The following is a 25,606-nucleotide window of genomic DNA, read 5'->3' as shown; positions in this document are numbered from 1 at the left end:
TGGCTTGCATTACATTTCTATTGGAAAGCACTGTCCTCAACAGGAAAGTTTTGGTCCCTACGAGTCAGTCTGAAGAGCTGGAGTTCATTAGCTGCCACGCTGGTTACACTTGGTCCATGACCTAAAAAAGCTATAGGCTGTAGCTAAGCTTCATCTGTTCCTTCTCCTGCAGGCACAAATGTGGCAGAATTGCTTGGTGCCCACACTGAATTATTAGCCACAGTTCTCAGGGAGCATTCAAGAAATTAAAAATGACAAGAGATTTTAAAAAGATAACAGAAGAATGAGAGTAAAATTGGGCAACTTTATGATGCTGTTTATAAACGCATCATGACCACCTAGAGAAACTGCCAAAGGTCTCATAGGCAGTAACCGCTCTTGCTCCCCACCCCCATGTGGCCCCAGAGAACTCCAAGTGCAAGGGGGAATAGAATGTCGGCTGCATTACGTGTCTGCGGCTTGGCAGGGATCACAGAGAGCTAGGCTGAGCTGGCCAACAAAGCCAGGCAATGGGAGGAAAGGCTGAATTGCACAGAGTGAGATATTTAGAGGAAGAGAGGGTGGAGCAGAGAAGACGCCAATGTAAATTTTTTTTGACCTAAGAGTTTGCCAAGTTTTAATCAAGGGTAAGGATCACCAAGAAGAACAAGGCGACCGGTCTTACATGAACGAAATTGGAAGATGTGTAAAACTAGGAAAATTTATTGGCCTTCTTGATACATTGGCAATAACTCACATTATTCTAGTCCTTCAAGAAAACAAATGGTTCCAGTAACTTGTTAAATTCACTTCCAGTTTGAATCACAGAACTATCATTAATTTTTTCAACTCTCAAGTGCTGAAAAAATTTTATGAATGGACAATGGACTAAAGATCCCAAATTCAGATCCAAATCCTACAGCTTGGTTACACGTTACTGAAAAAGTACAGAAAACAAGTCACCAAAATTTTGGAGTCTACCTTTTTTTTTTGAGACAGCGTCTCACTATATAGTTGAGACTGACCTGGAACTCACTATGTAGCCCAGGCTGGTCTCAAACTCAGTGATCCTCCTGCCTCAACCTCCCAAGTGCTGGGATTACAGGCGTGCGTCACCACACCTGGCTGGAGTCTACCATTTTAAAGTAATTGCAACACTCATGGATGAATTCTTATTTGGATTCAACTGGGAAGATTATAAAATTAAATTCAGCTGGGCATGGTGGTTCCTGTCTGTAATCCCAGAACTCTGGGAGGCTGAGGCAGGAAGACTGTAAATCGGAGCCCAACCTGGGCAATTTAGCAATTTAGTGAGACCCTGCCTCAAAAAAGTGGGCAAATGGGGCTAGAGGCTGGGTATAGTGTCCTAAGTCTGTAATCCCAGTACTATGGGAGACAAAAGCAGGAAATTCAAGCCCAGCCTGGGCAGGTTAGCACTTTAGCAAGATTCTGTCTCAAATTAAAAAGGGTTAGGTATGCAACTCAGTGCAAAGGCCCTGGGCTCAACCCTTAGTACTGGAAAAAAAATTAATTCTACCAATTTTGGAAATATTTCCAGAAGAGGAAGCCCAGCAGAGAAGAAAGTCAAGAAAAGTATGCCCCGATGCCCTGCTTTACCTTGGCCATTCTGTGCAATTTTGAAATCATGTATTTCCACTGTTGCCTTTTTTCTTTTAAACCACTCAGCTATAATTTCTACAGTGACTACCAAAGTTCCCTGCAGCATTTAGGAAGGAGTTAGAGTAAATAAACACAGAGCCAGTACACCACCAAAAATATAAAAAGCCACCAAAATATACACACAGAGCACTTCTCCTGTTATTTCTGATGACGCTTGATATAGCAAAAAAGTGAGAAAACTTGTCTCCTTAGTCCCAATTTCAGTTCACGTCAACTCTTCCCTTCTGAAGTTCCGAGCACTGTGAGCATGCCCAGTTAGTGGTGGGAGAAAAATCTAGTTCTAGGTAGAACCCCATGCAGTCAAAACAAAATGACGTTTCTGGACCAATACCCTATCACCTGTGGCAAAAGAATGGTTTTTAGAGGAATCAGTCTGCTAGCATGGGGTAGGTACTTAATGGTCTGCACAACTGGAAGCCCTTACAGTTACATACAGAATATGCTCCATTTTCAGGTATCTGACCACACTTTCAAATCCTGAAATGTATCTGTGATCCAGAAAAATATCTTTGAAATTATCATCTTGACTGCCTCAAGCACTGCCTTCTTTTCCCCCCGCCCCTTGGTTTTTTGAGACAGGGTCTCACTATGTAGTTGAGACTGACCTGGAACTCACTATGTAGCCCAGGGTGGTCTCGAACTCACAGCGATCCTCCTGCCTCAGCCTCCGGAGTGCTGGGATTACAGGCGTGCACCACTACGCCTAGTAGCCCAGGGTTATCGAACTCACAGCGATCCTCCTGCCTCAGCCTCCGGAGTGCTGGGATTACAGGCGTGCACCACTACGCCTGGCCAAGCCCTGCCTTCTTGACTGTTTCATTTAAATTTTGCCCCAGAGAGTTTTAAAGCTTAGGGCTGTGTGTACATTCACACAGGTGCACTAGACCCTGAACTCAAGACCTCACGCCTGCTAAGCACAGACGCTACACTGAGCCATACTGTCAGGCCCAAACTTGGACCATTCTTGTCGATGGAATCATGTTCCTCCAAAATTCGCATGTTGGAGCCCTAACTCCCAACTATGACTATTCTATTCGGTACTTGGAAATAGAGTCTCAAGGGAGATGATTAAAGTTAAGTGAGGTCAGAAGGGTGCGGCCGTACTCATATCATGACTGATACCCTTAGAAGAAGAAGAAGAAACATCAGCCAGACTGCTGTCGTTCAGCAGAGGAGTCCACTGGAGACCATGGGGAGACAATGGCTGTGCACGCCCAGGTAAAGGGGTGTCGCCAGAAGACCTTGATCTTGGAGACTCTCAGCCTCCAGAACTGGGAGAAAATTCCTTTCTGTTATTTGGTGCACCCGTACTGGTGGTTCAGTATTTTTGTTACAGTAGCCTGAGCAGACTGTCACAACCATTACTAATGAAAATTAACTTGTTCATATACACACTAATACTCCCTCTGAGCTGTCCTAAACATCGACCCCACCTCCCTGACTCAGAATTGTTTCCAATCCAAAGACTTACTAACACCAGGTTTTTGTTGTTGTTGTTGTTTATTTAAACAGTGATACCGTAGGTCCCTGTAGCTGAAATAAAACACCCAATTCCAGCCAGGCGTGGTTGGTGCATGCTCATAATAATCCCCGGGCTGTGGGGGGAGGATCACAAATTTGAGTCCAGTCTGGGCAATTTGGTGACTAAGACCCTAGGGATGTAGCTCGGTGTGAAGGCTCCAGATTCAATCCCTAGAGCTATGAGAAAAAAGAAAAAAAAAAAAATCCATCCACCCGGCATCATAGAAGCTATGGACTGAGATGCCAAAGAGACAAGCGAAGTGGTGGAAGGGATCATCATTGCTGCTTTAAGTTGGCAGCAAAGTAATCCCAGAGAAATTCCATCTTTCTATGATGAAATCAGTTCTCTGTATGTTCCCCTAATGACATGATACGCAATTATTCAGCCCTGCAAGCAGCTTGGAGAGCACTTTGTGGACCGGGATGGATGTAATTGGATTAGAGGTATCAATATATTTTATTGGGATCTTAATGTGGGAAAGGGTAATTGCAGGGTAGTGGGAGAGAGACGGAGAAGTGAGAAGACGGGGGGAAGACAGACATGAGAGGCTGTTTCCGAGATGTGGCTGAAAGCTTTGCCATGTCAGCTGGCAGGGCCAGAGCAGAGGATCAAGAGCAGAAAGTTGAGCTGTTTAACGGGAGTCTCCTTAATTAGGACCAACTGTGGGTGAGGAACGCTGACTCTGCTGGCCGCAATTTGTTTGGAGTTTTCTCTAGTTTCAGAGATTTCCCTGTTTGCCTACCTCATGCCTTTCCCCTCCACCACTTCTATCACAGGGGCAGGGATGAAAAAATAAGGCGCCTTCTCCTGTAGTTCAGATGTTTCCACACCAGGAAATGGGAATTCTTCAAGACTGAAAGAAACCTAGGAACCTCTTGGTGAACTGGCAAAAATTCTCAGGGGAGCCATCAAATTCACCTTCAAGGACAAGAGGCAGCCCTGTGGAGTAGTGAATGTGTGCTCCAGCCCCATTCTTTTTTGTTTTTGTTTTTTGAGACAGGGTCTCACTATGTAGTTGAGACTGACCTGGAACTCACTATGTAGCCCAGGCTGGTCTCGAACTCACAGCCATCCTCCTGCCTCAGCCTCCCGAGTGCTGGGATTACAAGCACGGGCCACCGTGCCCAGCTAAGTATATACAAGCTTATTTATTTATTTATTTATTTTGGTACTGGGGATCGAACTTGGGTCCTTGTGCTTGCAAGGCAGGCAGCGGAACCACTGAGCTAAATCCCCAGCCCCCCATTTCTCTTTATCATGGGCTGGAGCAGGGTGGGCAAACTCGTCTTGGCCTCTGCACCCCAAAGTGTAAACAGGTGATCGAACGCCTCCGAACCAAAACGCTTAGAAAGCTGAACTTCAAGGAAAATGATCTCGATTCTTGGTCAAGGAAACCTCTTCAGGAAAACTCTGTGGTTCTCTTTGGAACCTCCTCTTTCTAATCCCAACAAAGATGCCCCATTTTATAGATTCTTGGAAAGGAATAACCCTTGTATTTGACCTAAGATTCCCTGCAATGCTTCCAGCTTCCTCTGTATCATCTCACTCACTTTCTACCTGGGATGCTTTTTAGGAGTCTACTGCTCTGTTCCAAAATCCCCGGCTAACTGAAAGGAAATAATGCCCCAGTTTGCTTTTACACCTCTTCTAAATCAATAAGGAAATGGAGGCCACTGACAAACTCAGAAATGCAAGGCAGGTTCAGATTAAGGACCTGGGTCAGAGATTGGCAATATTATTTTGGGGTATAGGATCAGAGAGTAAATATTTTAGGCTGTGCAGGCCATGGGACACTGTTACTATTCAGCTCAGCCAGTACAACATGAAAGCAGCCTTAGATGACCCATAAATGAATGAATGCAGCTAAGATCCAAAGCAACTTTATTTATGGACACTGAAACTTGAATGTTATATCATTTTCTTTTCTTCCCCCGGACATGTTTGCAGTACACAATAATTGCATTCATCACAGGGAGTTGGTCCATGTACATAACACATCTTAATTCTTTTTATGTTTCCTTCTCCTTCCCATATCATTTTCATGTGTTGCAAAAGATGATTCTAATTTTGATTTTTATCAATCATTTAAAAATATAAAAACCATTCTTAGCTTGTGGGCCATATGAAAAGAGCCAGTTGACCTGAGTCGGCCCAATAGGCCATAGCTTGCCGGATTATAAAGAGAGACCCCCTAAAAATGAAGAGGAGTAAAAGTTCCTCAGCTGACAAGTTCTGGCTGAAAAAGCAACTCTGGACTAAGACTGACTTCTTGAATTTCCATTTTTATACCCCTGTTAGTGTCTCTCTGATCTAACCTGCTCAGTTTACAAGTCAAAACAAGATTTTTCTGCCAGTGGCAGTACTGGCTTGGTTTTGACTCAGGAAAAAAAAGGAGGAGTAGGGTGAAGGTGGCAGAAAGGGAAAAGAAACGTTAGTATTGCCTGCACCTCGCTGCCAATCCTCCACTTTGGAAGCAGGCAATGCCTTAAACTAGGATGGGATTCAAACCTACTTCCAGCTTTTAGAATGATTTATGCAGGGTTGACAGAAGCAAAGCCCTTTTTAGTCAGAAACACAAATCCTGCTTTGCGGACAGGTTGGGGGAAGTCATAGAGTGCATATGTCTTGCATATGCTCCTGTTACACACATGGCAACAAATAAAAGTCCTTCATATTAACAAGCTGCCATTCATCTTCAGATCTCGGATCACCCTGTTACTCAGAGTAAGTCTCAAAAGAAGGAAGAGGGTTAGGAATCAGGCCCTCCATTCATACTCCTAGGCTAAAGAATTCGTTCAGCACTGAGCAGTTTCTGGCAGATCCAAAAGCTCTGGGCCAGACTGCTGGTGTGAAGTGCTGATCTGGCAATAAACACCTCTAGGCTAGGAGCTACTCTCTTCCAGCAGAAGGAAGCTCCCACTGCAAACTGAATGAATAGCCATGCAGCCCCTTTGAGCACATCGCTCCCCTCTTTTTGACTTCCATGTACCACATTCAGTCTTCTCACAGTCACCAGAATTCCTGGGCTTCCATTACCACCTTTTTTTTCTTTTACTCTATTAAATAAGAAGTCCACTTTTTTTTTTTTTTTTTTTTTGAGACAGGGCCTCACTATGTAATTCAGACTGCCCTGGAACTCACTGCGTAGCCCAGGCTGTTCACAGCAATCCTCCTGCCTCAGCCTCCTGAATGCTGGGATTACAGGAGTGCGCCACCACGCCCAGCTCTAAGAAGTCTACTTTCTAACCTCTACTTCAGGTTTCCACATAAGCAGGACAGATGTCATTTTTCTATTCACTGAGCCTCCTTGTTCAGACAAAAGTCTTTAAATCTTGACTCCAAATAGGGAGAGCTCACGAACCACCCCAGATTTTCTGCCCATAATTCCCTTAATGCTGTCCACATTCACCCTTCTGAAGAAAAGCAAAACAAGAAACATCAGGATAGAAAGCCAGCAAAACAAAAACAAATACAAATTCCAAAACCTAAATGGAAGAATACTGGACAATAATTCCTCAAGCCTGCCTGTGAGGTTATGGCTCAGGGTGCCGTGGCTGAAGAGCCTCTTGGGGTCCAGAGGCCTGAGCTGGCGGGGAGGCAGTTTATTCAGGACAAAAGCAAAGAATGTGACAGTGTGATCTTCCGTAATGTAAAGAGAACATCATTCACATCCATGGATACACCACAATCACTCAGTTATTGAAGCATTTATTGTATGTTAAGCTACTTGTTTTCCATGTCAAAAAAAGAATCCACTCAAAAATGCAACCCCTTCTCTCAGGAATTCACAACCTCTTGAAGCTCCTATGGAGAAATTCAGTGGACAACCTTGGATGAAAAATGCTACTTTGATAAAAAGTCAAATTCAGGGTCATACAAAATAACTGTTGTCCTTTCACTAAATACAGAAAAAAACAAGTCAGGCCTGGTGGTGAACACCTGTAATCCCAGCTCTCTGGAGGCTGAGGCAGGAGGATCGCTGTGAGCTTGAGGCGAGCCTGGGCTATATAGTGAGTTCCAGGTCAGTCTCAACTACATAGCGAGGCCCTGTCTCAAACAAAACAAAACAAAACAAACAAACAAACAAACAAAAAGCAGAAAAAAACAATTACCTCAGGCTGGGGGGAGAGTCACTAGTAAAATAAAAGATGAGACTATTCTCCAGATTTTGTAAACTTTCTGATGGAGCCTCTGCAAAGCCTATTAGGATGACTTTGAGGTTCGGACCTCAGTGCCTTTGGTTGGATTTCTACATTCTCAAAACGTCAATTCCTTAGCCGGGCGTGGTGGCACACGCCTGTAATCTCAGCACTTGGGAGGCTGAGGCAGGAGGATCGCTGTGAGTTTGAGACCACCCTGGGCTTCATAGTGAGTTCCAGGTCAGTCTCAACTCTACATAATGAGACCCTGTCTCAAAAAATAAAAACAAAAACAAAAGCAAAAAACTTCAATTCCTTTACATACCTCATGCTCACTGAAATTCCAAGCTAAAAATATCGCTTGTAAATGATGGCAGTGGCCATAAAGGTGAGCTTACAAGATAATACCAGTTTTCTCTGTACCTGTCCACCAGGAACTAACCTGAGTCTCAAAGGCGCTTCCTGGAGGTGACTTAATGATTCCCTCAACTTGTGACATCATTATTTTAAAAGAAACCATCATGAGAAGGTAAGAGAATTTAAGGACACATTTCGCTTTGTTACTGAACACGTTTTAATCTGTGTGGATTTAACTGTCAAGATTTCCATTGTAGCAAAGCAATCCGTGTAAAAGTATGACACTGCTTTGCGGGAAGCTGCTTTTCACTTAATCATCAGGCAGGCTGGGATCTGACTCAACATTAGCTATTACTTTTACCCACCCAGTTGGGCCTAACCAACATAACCTCTGCTTTGCTGGATGACCATGAAGCAATGCCCTGCATTTAACCAGAGGAAAGTCCACAGTTTTACATCAAAGACTCATGGTTTTCTGGATATAAAATACCCTGAAATAATTTAGGAACCTGAGAAAACCACCAAATGATATAAATGTCCACTCAAGATCTTCCTGTCGTACCACTCCGTATCAGATGTGTTGAAGCCGGGAGATGGTCCCTGGGGTCCTCGGAGCTGATGTAGCTCACCTATCTGTTTGTCGTCTTTAGATAGGCTTGTTTCAAATCAGTTTCTCGACTCTAATACACTGGAAATCCAGTGCCTCTGAAGGACTCACTGTTAAAGGCATCTTTAATATGCTGCCTTTAATAATGATCTACGTACGGCACCTATTTTTGTCACAAGGAAATGCATCTCACATCGCAGTTCTAGTGGAGTGGCCAGATTTATCCTAATTAATGCAAGTGTTCTAATCTTGTTTTTCTTTGTAAAAATCATCAGGTGTCATTATTAGAACAATAGTTACAACACACCCAGCATTTACACGTGGATGTCAAGTACTTTTCTGGGTACCCATACAAACATGTACAGTCACATAAATGCTGAGATAGATATTTTACCGGGAAGACAGCTGAAACTTAAGACAGGTAAAGTTCCATGCCCAAGGTCTCATGGCTAATAAAAAGAAACAGGGCCAGTTTAATATCAGATGTCTGTGCTTTAACCACCACATATACTATACATATTCCCATTATGAAATAGACAACTGAAGCTGGGGTGGTCACAGAATAGCAAAACTAAATTAGGTATTCACTTGGATCACCAGGGGACCGTTTGGCATCACTTCTGCAGTGCAGGATTTGGAAGCTTTCCAGATGGTGTTCCACTAGCGGGTGACGACCACTTATTCATCTCTAGGGGCTCTTTGCACAAAGAAGTGGTCTCCAGGTCAAATTTAATTTGTGCCCGTTCTGTCACTTTTACACTGAACCTCAGCAGTTACTGACATCTGGGATTCAGAATAGTGAAAAAGAAATGAGGTTAGTTCCCAGACCTCAAAATGCGCGAAAACCAAAACACAATTTGCTCTTAGAACTGACATGCTCCTAGCTAGCTACAGGAAGGGCTTTAGCAAAAAGAAGTTGTAGTTAGGTTACATAACTTGACAGAAACCTTACACGTTCGCGCAAATTGGTCCCTGTGTTTCTAAAGACAAATCAGTTCACACTGAACACGGCCACCACCAAATAAAACCTCGATGCCACGTGCCTACGGTAGAACGTGTAGAAAATCAAGTGGTGCTGAGGTTTTAGCAACAGCACAGCTACCAGTCATTCACCTGCCTTAGAATCAGTTGAGAGGTTTACTCTTTTTGGACTGTCCCATTCCAGCATCTTTCCCTCTAGGAAAACTAGAGAGGCCTATTTGGCCCTTCACTATTAAGTCCAAACTTCTTAGACCTTGCTGTGCAAAGCAAGTCTTTGCAACTCACGGGCAAGAATCCAAACACCATTCCCTCCCTCCCTCCTCTCCCTCTCTCTCTCTCTCTCTCTCTCTCTCTCTCTCTTTTTCCCTCCCCGGTGGTACCTTGTGCTTGCAGGCAGGCAGTGGAACCACTGGGCCAAATCCCCAGCCCCAAGAGTCATGGTTTTGTTTTGTTCTTTGGTAAACACCATTCTCTTGTGGTAGGGAGAGGAGGAAAATTGTTGGTTGAGTCCTACAGGTGAGGCCACTATAGTGAGACTTCTGGCTTGTGGCAGGACACCCCGTGGCCTCTGGAATGACATGGAGTAGGACCAGCAGGGGTCGCTCTGCACATGGGTACAGCGCGCGCCTTCCCTGACCTCCACTGAACTGATGGCATCATCCAGTCTTGTTCCAATGTGGTTTGGCCAACTGAGTAGCACCAATGGTTCTCTCTTTCGACAACCTTATCTTTTTGGGAGTGTGTGTGTCAGGCTAGTCTTCAGAGTCACTGTCATCAACGCTGTCGCTCCCCAACAGTTTAGGCTTTCGGGTCACCTGGGCCGCAATGGCTTCTTTCAGTTGTCCAGGAGGAAGTCCCGCCCACTGGCTTCCTCTCCCCCTCTGAATTAGCACTGTGATTGCCCATTGGTCTCCTTAGCGTTAAGGTTTGTACTCTGGTCTATTGCCTGTTTTCCTTCCGGTGCTCATCTTGGACAGTGGTGTAAAAATCTAACGCTTAAACCCAGGGCCGCGAGGCTCACCGGTAATCCTAGCATCTAGGAGGGCGAGGTGGGAGAATTGCAAATTCCAACCCGGCAATTTAGCAAGAACATTTCTCCAAAGAAAAAATAAGAAAAGAAATGGGGAAGGCCCTGAGTTCAATCCCTAGTACCATATAAGTAAATAACTCACTCCAGAGGCTTATCTAGGCAGTGGACAGATTTGTGCAGATGAGTGTTTGCTAAAATGTGGCTGGCTATGGAGAAGAGCCCCGGGCTACACAGGGATATGAAGGTGTTCTATGCAGAAGAGGGTCTTCATTCAGTCCTTCCAAGCACCACTGTTCAAAAGGAAATGTACCCTTCTGTTTTTTTGGTTGGTTTTGTTGTTGTTGTTGTTTTTTTTTTTTTTTTTTTGGAGACAGGGTCTCACTATGTAGTTGAGACTGACCTGGAACTCACTACATAGCCCAGGCTGGTCTCGAACTCACAGCGATCCTCCTGCCTCAGCCTCCCGAGTGCTGGGATTACAGGCGTGAGCCACCATGCCCGGCTGAAATGTACCCTTCTGGATGTGAACAGTTCCCCAGGTTAATGGTAGCTGTGCCTGATTAGCTGATTTTGGGGAACGTCATTCGATGACATCACTGAAGCTGTAGTTTATGCCATAAACTTTACAGTACAAATTAGTGTGGTGTGATCCGACTGTATCCAGACAGAATATCCAACACGGAAACTGAAAGAAGCTTCTAAACTCGCATTTCAGGATCTTGAGAAGTTGCCTTTTCAGGTGTTCAATGACACGTGTGACCCAAAAGTGAAGATGCGGAGGCAGGTTGTTGAACAGAGATTATGAGAATTGCTTCTTTGGCAAAACATTATGAAAGTGTTGGAATGGTAAGGACCAGATGTGTTGGATTGGTCAGTGTAACAGGGATGTCATTGTGGAGAGCTTGCTTTAATATACTCCTATGTCAGACCTGCTTCTATTATTGTAAAGGAAACTTTTGGGGGCAAAAGAGAATCATTTTTTGACCAATCACAAAATAGCCAAAGTGGGCTAGGCATCGTGGCACACAACTATAATTTCAGCTACTCAGGAGGCTGAGGCAGGAAGATCTCAAGTTTGAGGCCAGCCTGGGCAACTTAGTGGGACCCTGTCTCAAAGAAAGGCATGGAGGGGGGCAAGAAGACCAGAGATATAGCTCAGTGCTCCCTTGGTTCAATCCCCAGTACTGGGAAACATTTTTTATTTTAGTTTATTTTTTTCAGGTATCAGGAATTGAACTCAGGACCTTGCACTTGCCAGGCAGGCATGGTGCCACTGAGCTACATCCCTGGCGATTGTGAAAATTTTTTTAACAAGTGAAAATGGCCTGGGGGAGAATTGCCCATTAGTTCTATGCCTTTTGAAAAAAATCTCTGGAGGAAAAAAAGAAGTATAAAAAACATTGAAAAAAATTCTGGATGTGTTAAGAGGAGAAAGCCCGTTGGTATGGAGAGGAATTTTTCTTCAGGGTGAAAATGCAAAGAATTTTGACATATTGAATCAAGTGAAGGCAAAATGTTGACAAAAAGCTAAGCAGCAGGAAGTGGAGATTTGGAGGCTTAGTAAGGAAACTTTTCTGGAGTCTTGCCTGTTTGGCAACAACCCAGGCCTCAGCTTACGTGGCCAGAGAGGGCAAATGCGTGGGTTATCAAAGGCAGAGGCCCACGAGACACTTCCCAGACCTTGAGCGGACACACTGGGGAGAGAGACATGAAACAATGTGAAGAGCTGGAAAGTGGTTTTGTTCTTGAATTAAGAAGGAAATATAAAGTGTTCTGGGAACTAGGCTTCTTCAGTGTTTGAAAATATTATAGTGCTATTGACTAGATAAACTCTAAAAAAAGTGTAAGAACTGAAGATTTAAATACAAATTCTGCATTGTGTTCCCACTTATTTTCCCCTCTGCTTTCAACCTGTTCCTTAGAATATTGTTCCTTCTATGGGCCAACTTTTTTATGCTGGAGTTCCTCAGCCCACCATCATTAACAAAAAAAGTATTTTTTTCCTTCTAGAATCTTCTTTTCTATCTCAGGTCCAAAGAATGAGTCCCTTTATGACTTTCCCCTCCTAGATCTTTCCTCATGTATAAGAACTAATGTGTCTAATTTATTAGTTGCCAAATCTCACAGGCCACACATGATTCCTGTGTTGTGGCCTCTCAATAAATCAAATTAAGAATAAGAGTTATTCTTTGGTCTACACCTGGTTATGGAAGTCTAATTTCTGTCCTCTACCAATGCCAATGGCCAATCATTAACCCTTCAAGTAACAAACAAATAACAAAAAGGGTCCATCTTCCATTTTATTTTTAAATATTTGTATGTGAAAGTTATTTTTTATTTTGCTGGGATAAGAAGTTTGTATTAGCTCTTTCTAGTACTGCTGAAAACTGTAAGTATTTGCTACATGCAGTATTTAAGGTAGAGTATTAAGATAAATGTTCTTTACACTGAATTTTTATTACTGATGTCTGAAGGCATTAATTTCTTGGAAGTTTTAGCTCAAGGTATCTAAAATTATTCCCCTGTTCCTTACTGGCATTTAAAAAATTATACCTAACAATTTCTTTAACATTTTGTCATCATTTCATTGTATGAAACAGATTATTCACATGGGTTTATTGCTACCTTTACTGGGAGAGTTCATTATAATATGCTGAATGAAGTGGGTTATTTTCTTATTTTAAAAAATTTGTGGGTCAAGGATTTAGTTCAGTGACACCGTGCCTGCCTTGCAAGCGCAAGATCCTGAGTTCGATCTCAGGTACCGCAAAAACCAAAAACAAATTGGTTAATACAACAAAATAAAAATTGTATCCTATAGTACAAATAACACAAAATATAACTTTTCTAACATAGCGTATAGGTTACAAAAGGTGAAAGGAGACAGAGCAAATGGCGGTTATGTTTAGTTTGATCTGTTGCACTGCTCATGAGACACGTGGAGAGAGCTTTTCCCCTGCATTGTGTCCTCTGTCCTTTCACCCTCCTGTGCCTGCCATCTCTACTTTACTTCACATTTACTCCTTCACTCATTGGAGCTTGATCTTTCCACTGCTTCCCTGAAATCTGTCAAGGGCTACCAAAGACCTATCCATTGCTAACCCAATTGGGATTTTTACTTTAGTATTCTTGTGATCCTGGACATTGAACCTAGGGCCTTTGCACTGAGCTACCCTTCCAGCTCTTTTTATTTTTTTTGGAGACAGGGTCTTGCTAAGTCATCAGGTTGTCCAGGCTGGGCTCAAACTTGGAATCCTCCTGCCTCAGCCTTCCAGGGTGCTAGGATTCCAGGCATAGCCACCATCCTCAGCTCTGTTAGGACTCTTCAGACCTATCTTTCTGACTTCTGAGTTATGTTTAACATTGTCCATCACTCCTTGAAGTTCCTCCCACTGCTAGCTCCAGGGACAGCATTCACTTCCTGTTCCCTCTCACCTAGGTCTTCCACTGACTTACGGGTATTCTTCTTCTACTTGTTCCCATGGGGGTATTGGCCCCTTGGCAAATAGGAAGGAAGAATATCTTCCTGTAAGATATACTTTAACCCCCACACACAGTAATCAAACATAAGGTCACTAATTCTCCTGTCACACACTGCATAGTGGAATTTAATTAAATAGGGGGCTCCTCTAGTTACCCAATTGTGGGCTGAAATTTAATACAGCACAATTGCTTCTGGTTTTTACATTTACAGAATAAGTGATGTGATTCTTTCAGGCGGCTCATCAATTCTGTCTTCTAGGACAAAGTGCCGTACTTAATGAATGCTACAGTGGCTCTGAAACAGACTGTTTAAAAAGTATTTATGCGATCATCTTTTCCCATGAAATAGTCCCTTCTCCTTAACTGCACGAATGCTCTTGCCTTGGGAAGACAGTCATGAGGGGCCAAAAAGACTTTCTTTGCTTGGGGGATGTGGATTTCGAATCCATTCACAGTCGTAGACAGATCTGAGATATTATACAAGGTAGCCTTTCATTTGAGCCTCCCTTCCCCAAAAACACAACCCATACATTCTTTCCTAATGTAAAGATTTCCAATAACAGCATAAAACTAGCAGTTAATAACAGGTCCGAGCATGTAAATTACAGTGGTCTCCTAAAATAAAGCTTCATGGGGGAAAAATTTGCAAGTTACCACCGTGAGGTAGATGCAGTGAAAGAACAGTTTCCTTACACCACGGAAATCTGGATGTCTCTGCAAAACTGGCACATATTCCCAACTCAGTCCTTAGGGTTTTTGTGTGTGTGTGTGTGTATGTGCAAAACCAACAGTGACTTTTCCCTACCTCGCCACTCTGTCTCTCGGTCGTCAACCAACCTTACAATTAAAGGCCAAAGCTTGCTCATAAGCCTGCGTCTTTCCTTGCTTTCTAAAGAGCAGTAAGAAAAAAATGGGGGGGAGGCAAAGCTGTAATCCATTACCCTCTTAGCACTTTGTCTAAGGTGACTGAAAAACCATGTGTTATTTGTGAAGTTTTCTTTCTTACCGACCAGCCCATAAATGCTTACATCCTTGAGGCCCTCAGAGTAAAAGTTCTTGTTAAGAATTTCAAAAGAAGCCCCTGCCTCTGGAGTCACTCTTTCGAATAGCTTCCTACCGCACTAAGATTGTCTACTTCCTCCTTTTGTCAGTACTACTCTGGGCAGATCGGTCCAAAGGAATTCCACAGAATAGAAGGTTCGTTTGTCTTTTTAACCAGGTCTTCAGGAAGGTGGAGTGGTCAGCCCCACCCCGGGGAAGGGGGCAATCAGCGATCTGACCTTGGAGGGCATGTAACTTTTATAGACCTCTTGCCTTTCTTTATTTCAAAATCAGCCGCCTTCTTATCTTAAGTCATTTAGTTCATGGACTGCTTACTCTGAGTGAAATATCTTTGTTGAGGGCTCTGAAGGTTTTCACTTCAGAGAACAGGACAGTTGAATACGACATTGTGCAAGAGGGTCAGAGGTCAGTGTTGGAGAGAAAGCCCAGCTAATGCATTGAGAAAGACCTTCCTTTTTTCTGGGTGAGTTTTCCATGCATGTGAAAGAAAGTAAGCACATCTCTCACCTACTACAAAGCTCTGTACAAAAAGAATGAAAACAAAAAGGATCTTAATTCTTAGCCACTAAGTGGATGAGGTAAAGACCTTATTGCAGAAAACAAACCACACACAGGTGTTCAGGCAGGGTAATTGGGCACTCGCTGTAGCCCCCAGGCGTGTCATTCTGCCAGCTTAGATGGAGAAACAATGAGAAGACAATAAAGGACTGAAGAGACTCAAACTTCTCAGACCCTCACCTGCAAATGCCACAGGCACTGAACATTTCGGAAAGGCAGATGTCCTGCCCAGCTTTTACGAAACCAAGTGCAGAAGTCTCTGCAGTGCTTCAAAAACACAAGTTCCTGGCCACTATGGTAACGAGTTATGGCTTTCAACACCCCACGAGACTGGACTGAGCATTTCTCTAGCGAACCTTTATGGATGCACTTTTTATTCATAAAAAAACTCCATTCTCTCCAAACCGTCACCTGCTGCTGCTGGTGACTTTCATTCTCTTTCAAAGAGGAGGAGCTAAGGCCGAACCATGAGACAAGGCAGTGGTGAAGCCAGTAGGAGATCTCTAACTGCACTCCAAAACGCTCCGTGTGCCTAGCGACACAGCAACCCTTGCCCCAGCTTCTCTGAAGGATCCTTTTATTATGCTTTCCCCCAAATGCCACATCACCTCCCCCAGGGCCAGAGGAAGAACAGTTTTTGTTATCTGAAGATACCTATCTTAGGAAAAAATAACAAGTTCGAAAACACAGGAAATGACTGGCTGGGAAACTACTTTTGGTATTAACATGCTTTTCTTAGGTAACTATGAGTGAAATCTCTTCTGAGGACTTTTGGCATAATCCTTAAAGAAGTCAAAAGGAGGGAGACTTACATTAAGAAAAGAGAAAGTGAATCAAAATCAAACGGGTTTTGTTTCTGGGGAAGATGCCTTTAGGCGATAGGCAGGAACAAAAACATCCCCTGGCTTTCATTCTCTTCTCTTTCAGGAGTCTATCAAGATCACTTCTCAGTTTAGAGGGGTCCTTAGAACTCCCCCCCCAGCCCTCCCTCAGAAGGTCCCCCCCCCCGAATTTCCATCTGCCTTTCTGATTTGGAAGAGCAACACCCTCTGGGGCACCACTGGAGGAGACTGCCGCTGGGCACCAACCCAGTGTAGGGCTTGAGTAAATATAAATTTTGTCAGTTATCACTCCAAAGGAGTTGCAAATGAATGGGCACAAGGTAAGACTTGGGTACTAAAAATATGTCCTCCATTCTCTTGGGAAGAGCTTAGATCAGTCTCAGAGATGCGTTGAAAGAGAAAGACCTAATCTTACAGTTTCTGAGCTCAGTTTTAAGAAGAAAAACTCTTTTTCCCCCCAACATGTTTGCCAGAAGTGTTCCGCGTGTAAAAGAGATACAAACAAGGTAACTGTGTTGAGGAAGAGACAAAAGCTCAAGGTCCACCTGCCCCCACACTTGGTTGTCCCTCAGCTCAGGAACAGGTTGATCTCAGCCATTCTTCCCCAACATCAACACACCAAGTCATCCGAGCAAACAGATGTTTATCTACTTTGAAAACCCTTCTTCAGACACTCACTACATGCAAAACCCTCGCAACCATAATCCTTGTTACAGAAAATTACACAGAGGCGCCAGGGAACCTCAGTGACTGCCGTTCAAAGTAGTAGAACCCACAGGCTTTCCCTGACACACTTCTGCTTTTCAACTCCACTCTTCAGATCCATGGCCACAGTGCCATTATATCCAGCATCACCTCCTTTAAAGTGAAGCAAGATTTTAATAAGGCAATCTGAAAGCAAAATCCTTAGTGCTTTCTACTCTCTAGCCTTGAAGTCCTATACCTAGCTCAAGTTTTCTTAGCCACTTGCTTTTCAAATCTTTTAAAGCTTTCGATGCAGTTTTGATACTCAACTTCCCTTTTATGCTCCTGTATCATCATTTTATGCAGTAATTAAATTAAACACACACACAACTGTCAGAAACAGGTTTGGGAACACACACAGCTCTTGGAAAACGTTCACTGTGACTGCGGGGAGTGAGGATAGAGGCACAACGCACAGCAGCCCAGGGGCCACTCGTGCTCCATGAGCATCAGATACAAGGTCAGAGCTGGGAGACACTGCCAGTCAGCGCAGAGGGCTCCGCTCCCCCGATGCTCAGAACAGTTTTAGGCAGATGAGTGAACTCCTTGAGGCTGAAGGCATCATCTCAGCTCCACTTCTAACCTTTGTTGCCTTTTTCGATATATTCCTCATTCCACCCTTCCATTTCTTTGATGAATGCAATGACCAGAGGAGGGGATGAGAAAGCCAGGCGGACAGAAATGAAAATTCTGGCTATTCCCGAATCTTCGGGCTCAAACCACATGACCAGCATTCCTTTCTTGGATGGCATTATTTTATGGGCAGAACTGTTCAGAGTTAGTTCAGCTTCATAAAAGAAACATGAAAGCTTGCCAGAGCAGGCTGTTATTTGAAAACCAGGCACCAAACCCAGGAGTCCCAACTTCTTTGGGGTGCTCCTGCAGGCTCTCCTGCCTCCCAGACACAGCACAGTTTTTCCCAAGGGGTTTTGGACATTCTGGGATCAAAAGTGCTTTCATCACGAAGGGCTCTGTACAAGTTCCCAGAGTTAGCTTCTCAGGTAGCAGCAAATCTCCTAAACCAGGTTGCACACGATTAAGCAATGATTTCCTCCCTCCTGCAAGAGGCTCAGGGTTAGTTTCTCACACACAGGACGTGTCTGGTCTCTCTCACCAGCTGGGGTTGAGGCCAGGGCTGAGTTGGTGGCTCTTGGGTTCCCTGCTGTGGTAGGTAATGTGTAGCAGCCCAGAGACCATCTCCCTTTATAAACAACCCATGTGTGCCTATCAGCGTGCTCGTGCCTCGGATTTGCCAGGGATTTCCACAGGAGGACCTGGAGCAGGTAACGGCAAAGGCCAGGTGCGTCTATAAAGGATGAAAGCCATTTCTGTGACTCTCATGAAAAAACTGGTGTTACTGCTATGCCTCCTCCTTCACACTTAATTTAGGAGTGGGGGAGGAAGACTGTTAACAACAGGTGAGGAAAATTAATAAATTAACCTACTGCTCATTATGCCTCCAAGGTAATCATTGTAGAATCTGCATTTTTTTTTTTTTTTTTTTTTTTTTTTTTTTTAATCACTGGAGGTTGAACACAGTGCCTCCTGCGTGCTAGGCAAACTACTGAGCAACATCCCCAGCCCCCAAGGCAATCACTCTGAGATGCATCATGAGCTGGGTGTGGCGGTGGGGGCTGTAATCCCAGTACGCTGGGAGGATTGAAAGTTTGAGCCCAGCCTGGGCAATCTAGCAATTTAATGAGATCTTGTCTGGGGGGTGGGGTGGGGAGAAAGAAAGAAAGAAAGAAAAGGGATATAGCTCAGGGTGAAGACCCTAGGTTCGAGTCTCAATACCGTAAAACAAGGAGACAGAAGATAAATAAAATATGCCATGAACACTACCACCCAAAGGTGACTCAATATATCCTGAGATCAGCTCAGTGCCAGCTGAGACTTCTGCAAAGTTCCTGAACCACATATGAGCAACGAAAATGGGAATCTGGGTTGGGAACCCAGGGCTGGAAATCACAAGGAACATTACCTAGAATTTATGACAGAGAGGATTAAATGAGGGGAACAGTATAAAGTAGGGGAAATGAATATATTTCTAATACAGGAAATAGAAATGGCACAGACTTCCAGGATGTGGAAATATATCACAGCAGAACATAGGATTTTATCAGGAAACCTCTTCTGGACAAGGGCAAGGCCCTTGTCAGGGACCTCATAACAAATCCAACCCCTGCTTTTCACCCATGCATCAGAGGACCGAGATGGGCCCAAGATCTGTGCCCCGGGACACCACTGTCCTCTAGGCCATTGTGCCGGGTGACATTCCAGAAACTCACCCAGGAGTAAATCCAAGGATCGGTTCTCCCGGACCTTTGAACTCTAATCCCACCCACTGGCAGAAATACTACTTTTGTTTTCAAGCTATTAAACACTTATTTTTAAAATCACACAGTTTGCAGATCACTGGAATCAAAACCTGATAATCAAGTATAGTCTTATAGAGAACTTTAAAATAATCCACAAGGAAATGTTTGAAGCCTAAAAAACAATACTCTCTCACACAGAAAATGTATGTAATACTCTGGGAAAACGTGTGCAGCCTCTCGGTTGTGGGGTTGGCCCGACAGAGGTGAGGAAAGTAGGAAGGTCTGTGTGTCGCTGTTCCTTCACACATGGCCTGCTGATCCTGTGCTCCGGGTCCTAAATGCTTTCCTCCTTCCTGAGCTCTCTCTCCAGGGTTCTCCTTAGGCTGTTAGCACTTTCAAGCTCCTGCCACACTCCCTGCTCTCCTTAGTACTGCTCCTGACCAGAACTTACAGCTTCCTTTCTACTTCTCACTTGCTGGTCTCCTGTTTCCAGTTACTGTTATTCCTGGGGTCAGAGGTTAGTGCCCAACTCCATTACAAGTCGTCGCAACATAATGTGGATGGAATAAGTCATCTTTTGCTTCCTTTGCGGTGATGAGTGCAAATTATTGACAAATAAGAGGTAAGTCATAAATATTTGCTGACCAAAGTGTGATATGATGCAGGGTAAATATAGTGTGTCCAAAGCTGTTATGTCATACCAACACTTATAATGGTATTGTTCTATCAACGTTTTGGGGTCATCACCAAAAGACCATTGCATTGCTATAGCTTATGCTTATTAGAATCCTAGTATTCTAAGGGAGGAGGATCATGAGTGCAAGGCTAGCCTAGGCTACATAGTGAGTTTGAGGCCAGCCTGAGCTATAACACAGTGAGACCCTCCCTCAAGAAAAAAAAAAGCATTATTAAATTCCACATGTGCATCTATACATCACTAGAGTAAAAGTCCCTGGCTCCCTAGGAACTTATGATAGGATAAAACTACCACCATATAATGAGTATGGGGAAAAAACATTAATAGTTTTGTTGGAAAGCAATTTCCCAGGAGGCTGGGGAACGGCATTAGCAGCCCTCCTTTATAGAAAATGACCATCCCAGAAGGGAGCTTAGTTATTCTTCAGCTTGCAGAAAATACCAAGCTCCTCAGACTTACGTGTCCTAGAGAGGAAGGGTCACAGAGCCGGGCACATTCCTTCCCTGAACACAAGCTTGCGCCCCCAAAACAGTCCTCTCACCACCAGCTCTTCTGAGCTGCTGGGAGGCATAAACCAGATAGTGAAGCACCCACAGGGCACCTGGCATAGTGCACAGCAAGCTGTAGAGGGGTGTGCAATTTCCCTCTGCTCCCCACTTTTGATGAATCAACCCATCCACTATTCAAAAGGCACCTGGAACAATACACCAAATAGGAAATCCAGTTATGAAGAACTTCATACTTGCTATATCCTGGGAGTCTGTGTTTTACATCAAGTTTTGGGTTTTTTTTTTTTCCCCCTGCAGTGGTGGGGAATCAGACCCAGGGCCTCACGCATGCTAGGCAAGTGCTCTCCACATCCCCAACTCAAGTTTATTTCTTGATTAGGCTCAATACTTAGGACCAGTGACCAGGCTGTGTGTGGAGAGAAAAGGGCTTTGGTGTTTTTTTCCGCTTCAACATTTTTTCCCCAATGATGAGTCAGTCTTTATGGGATAGGTGCTTCTTAAAATTAAAATGTCCAAGAATTAAGCATTTCTAGGAAATTCCTGAAGTTCCAAGAAAGACAGGCCGAGGGTGAATTCTCACACCTACACACTCCGCACATGGCTAGAATTATTTGACTGCCCTAATGGCAAGGGCAAAGGTGGTCTGAAGATGGGTTTATCATTGCCACGAACACAAGATGGCACTGACGCCAGGTCCAGAGAAAACAAGCCAGGACACTACCGAGGCTTCCAGGAAGATTCCTGGTGACCCCACGAAGTGAAAACCCCTTCCACTGTCTGTCTCCGAGGATTCTGTCTCAGACATGCAATTTGCACGGCTGAAGAAGCCACAGCGATGTTAGATCTAAGCAGCAAATCTGGAGGATGACACAGAAACTTTGAACTGGGGAAAACTCTGTTCTTCTGAAATGAATTCTTGTTCCTTTGAAAAATTCTTATTTTCTCTACCGGGCCCAATGAAAAAGCCACCTTCCCCGTGAAGCCTTCCATGACCACTCCAAGTATGTCTCCTTCCTCTTGTGACTAATGACTGCATGGCTTCCAGTCTCCTCACCTACATTTCCTCTGCACCCTCCCCCTACACTCCTTGGCCTGGACCCCAAGGTACAACCTGGGGATCAGCAGGAACATGACCTGTTCCCTCCACTGGCCTCGCTCTCATATTTCTCATTATTAGAAGTAAGGTAAGGGCCGGGGATTTAGCTCAGTGGTTCCGCTTCTGCCTCGCAAGCGTAAGGACCTGAGTTCGATCCCTGGTACAATAAAAAAAGAAGTAATGCATTTATGCCTTTATTAACTTCTGAATGCAGAATCTATGCTTGTCTTGCTACTCAGTATTATATTCCTAATACCCAGTCCTGTATTTGGAATCTGGAGCTCTAACTGGGGTTTGTTGAATGAATGAGTGAGTGAATGTAAGCTCTTCAGGGTTCTGTTCTGTTTCTCCAGTACCTAGAAGAGTGATTGGCACAAACTCATCACACAGTGAATGTTGAGGGAATATGGTTGCTTTTAAAAAATGATTAAGTTTTAAAAAGTGATCTATATTTATGCAAATTGCCCTCCGGAATAGCATATATAAGTATACTATCATAATTAGCATGAATTTAAGACTGAATAAAAATCTAAAGATGGACAATTGAATACTTAAGTAAAAGTCAAAGACAGATTACAAGCTGGGCAGCTGTTTAGACTATTATCCAGATCAAGGCACTCTCATCAGAGTTCTGGCAAGATGGGGGAGGGACCCCAACACACCTCGAGAGTCCAAAACTGCATGTCTGTAATCCCAGCACTGTAGGAGGCTGAGGCAGATTCGAGCCGAGCCTGGGCAACTTAGTGACCCTGTCTCAAGAAATGTGTATGTGTGAGGTGGTGATGGGGGAACCTAAGGATGAGGCTCAGTGGGAAGGCGCTGGGTTCAATCCCCAGGACTGGAAAAAAGAAAAAAAAAGTTCAGAATACTGATCATAATTCCCTTTATATTATGACATTGTCATAAACATGAGATAGAAAGATCAGGACTTCCTCCTACTTCACAGAGAAGGGAAGAGGCTAAACAACAAACAACCTCTGTAAGAACCCAAAGCTAATGAGAAGTGAAGGGGGTTCGGAACCAGTCAGCTGACTCCGTTTAGTAATCTCCCCACTACATTCTCACCAGAGTCCTAAGCAACCCCAAACCTTTGCTTGAGGGTTCAAATTACTCCTGCATCTTCAGCATTTGGCAATCCCAAGGCCTAGACTGGTGTCAATAAGAACAGTTTCCTTATTGCATAGTACTAGTTACAGTTGGTGCTAGTCAGCCAAATCGGGGTGTGACGCCAAACGCCACTGCTGCTGGGATCTTAGGTATGTTCTCCTAACTTCCCTGTGCCTCAGTTTCTTCCTCTGTGAAAGAGGATGGTGATAATAACCTACATCTCATGTGGTTGTAAAGACTGAGTGAAAAATCATTTACAGTGCCTGTAGCATGGGTGGTGTGTCGTGGGAAAATGAGAAAAGCTGGCCTGCAGGCATGGGACGCACAGCTGATGCACTAACCCCTCATTAAGATGCTTCCTGCATGGCCCCTCTTTCCTCTCCATGTTTCCCAAGCCCTGGGCAGAGGCTTTGCAAGGAGAGGTTAAGCCAGCAAGCATGGTCAGCCTGTGGTGTGTATGCCTAGCCCCATAAAACTCTTAACGAGAAGCAGCTCTTCAGCTCTGCTATGTCTACGTGTCTGTCCTCTCCCAGAGGCTGAGTCGGTGCCAAGCTGAAGCCTACTGCCCAAGGGAGTCTCTCAGGTCGAGTGAGGTAAATGTGGGGAGCAAGTCTTGTGCCTAGGGATCCGGAGACTCTACCTAAGGGTCCTTTTGGAAAGGGAATTGGGAGGGCTCAATGAGAGTGGACATTGGCTTTCCTTCTTGGAAGATGCAGGAGAACCATGTATGCTGGGGCAGAAGGAAAGAGGTGTCTTCGGGAGAGAGCACAGTGTTTGAAGTATGCAAGAATAGTTTTTACAGACACAGCTTTCTGTGCAGGAGGAAGTGATCACCCCTGGCTTCCGGCTTCCAGGAGGAAAGGAGCCTGCTCTGGGGCACATGGAGATACCAGGGGTCGACTGCAGCTCCTTGCTCAGTAAAAGTTGGTTTTGGAGACATTTGAGGGCCAATTAAGTCATTCACCCCCACATCCTTACATCCTCCCCTTGCTGCACCCTTGAGAGCTTAAGGGGAGTCTGATCCTTCAGGGGTCAGACTGACTTTGATCTCCTGATAGGCTCCACCAAACCTCATTTACAGGGAAGCTGGAAGCTGCCCCCAGAGCACAGGCTTGGGCTGAGCTCCCCGTGTGGACCAGGGCCAGGCTAGTTAAATTTTATAACTGAAGTGTGGCAATTCAAGGGCTGACCTGTGCTTTACAGCCTCCTCTCTCTCCTTGCCTTTCAGTAACATTCAGCCTGCAACTCACAACTGGGCCTGGGTGAGAGGAAACCGCTTCTCTCCTCTCCATCCCCGCCCCAGCACACCTGCCCAGAAACCTCTCTGTTAAGGAGATAGAAGAGTACTCAATAGCTATGGCCTCAGAACAAGCACTAAGCTCACTCTCCGAAGGCTGGGCTAGGGTGGCCCCTCTGGAGTGGGTGGGGTTGAGAAAGGGGACAGGAGAGTTCTAAAGCTACCCTGGAGTAGCTAGGAAAGGCTGTAGCGTGGAAAGGGAGTGTCAGGCTCAGGGAAAGGGAGCTGGAGTCTCAGAGGATTTTCGGTGGCAGTGCTACAGTTGTCCTTGGGCATGCTGTGTGATCCCACCTGGCTTCTAGCTGAGGTGGCAGTGCCAGAAAGGGGTTGCAGGTCATGGTTGGCTCTTTTTTCCTTATCTAGGGCCCACTGAACAGCGCGATACCCAGCCCAAGACTTCACCTGAAGTAAGAATCCCGAGGGGTCCCAAAAGGGACCTATTTTTTTTTTTTTTTTTTTTTTGAGACAGGGTCTCACTATGTAGTTGAGACTGACCTGGAACTCACTATGTAGCCCAGGCTGGTCTCGAACTCACAGCGATCTTCCTGCCTCAGCCTCCAGAGTGCTGGGATTACAGGTGTGCGCCCCCACGCTCAGCCAAAAGGGACCTATTCTAACTTCCTGAACTGCTTCCTTTGAAGACAACCCTCACCAGTCATCGCAGCAATCCCAGCTGTCATCACAAGGCTGCAGTCTCTGTACTGTGGTAGGGGACCCAAAGTTGGGGCTAGCAGGCAGAACTCTGGCTTCTAAGCAACAACCTCCCCTCCCCTTCCAGGCCAGTGCTCAGGGCCCCGCAGAGGAAGATAGGCAAAGATGGAACGCCTCTCTTCCCAGGACTAGCCCAATTCTTCACTCTCACCAGAGGCTTTTGTGTGCAAAGTTACAAGTGAGTCCCTAGAGAGCACCTGGGCTCTCCCTCCCCGCACCGAGGAATTAGGAGGGGTCTCAGGGTGCTAGTCCGGGACTGGGAGCCCCGGAGGAGAGGGGTGGGGTAGGCGTGGCCACAGCACCCGGGCAGAGCCTCCCCAGCTCCCAGACCTCCCAACTTCCCCGAGAGCCAGGTCGCAGAGGCCGAGCGGATGGGGTGGGGGCGCCCAGAGCTGTGAGGTGGGGAGCTCCAGAAGAACCAGAGAGCTCCCGCTCTCCTCAGGCCCCTGGACTTTCCTAGTCCTCCCTGGGAAGAGCCTTTCCAAATCGGCTCTGAAGTGTGTGGTGGGGGTGTCCTGTGTCCACGTTCGTTTTTATGCAGGGGGCTTGGTGCACCCCTCGTCTTTGGGCGCCCGTCTGCTGTCCCTCACAGTGCAACTCCCCAGATCACCGGGACTCTCAGATTTCCACCCTCAGAGCACCCAACCTCCCCTTCCCCAGGTCTCATCTTCCTGCGCCTCCCCATCACCCCCGGAAGACACCCCGGGGCCGCTCCGAACGCCCAGCCAGGCCGCCGAGGAACCTCGACCCGCACTACCAGGCGCGGCGGCGGCAGGCACGAAGTTCAATCAAGTTGGGCCATTGTCTCTGCGTGTCCTTCCCTCTGCCCTGCACGCGCCGCCACGCACCCGACCCAGCCCCAAGCGCCCGAGAGGCTCGGCGTGGGG

General features: G+C 45.3%; 1 protein-coding gene across 2 annotated transcripts in view; it reads right to left on the bottom strand.

Annotated features, from left to right (window-relative positions):
- Positions 1-25,606, bottom strand: part of LOC104876865 (neuron navigator 1) — a 96,980-nt gene that overhangs the window by 50,855 nt on the left and 20,519 nt on the right. Inside the window, exon 1 of one of the 2 annotated variants that reach the window (XM_010645102.3) lies at positions 9,903-10,231. The exons of the other annotated variant lie outside the window; for it this stretch is intronic. Within the exon in view, the coding sequence (XP_010643404.1) occupies positions 9,903-9,925 (23 nt within the window). The 5' untranslated portion in view covers positions 9,926-10,231. Of the gene's footprint in view, positions 1-9,902; positions 10,232-25,606 lie in introns of those variants that run through there. 2 annotated transcript variants of the gene reach the window in all.

This window comes from Fukomys damarensis, unplaced genomic scaffold, assembly GCF_012274545.1.
Source record: "Fukomys damarensis isolate Sample0158 unplaced genomic scaffold, DMR_v1.0_HiC HiC_scaffold_11, whole genome shotgun sequence".
Lineage (NCBI taxonomy): Eukaryota > Metazoa > Chordata > Mammalia > Rodentia > Bathyergidae > Fukomys > Fukomys damarensis.
This window is presented reverse-complemented; position numbering and strand designations above follow the sequence as displayed.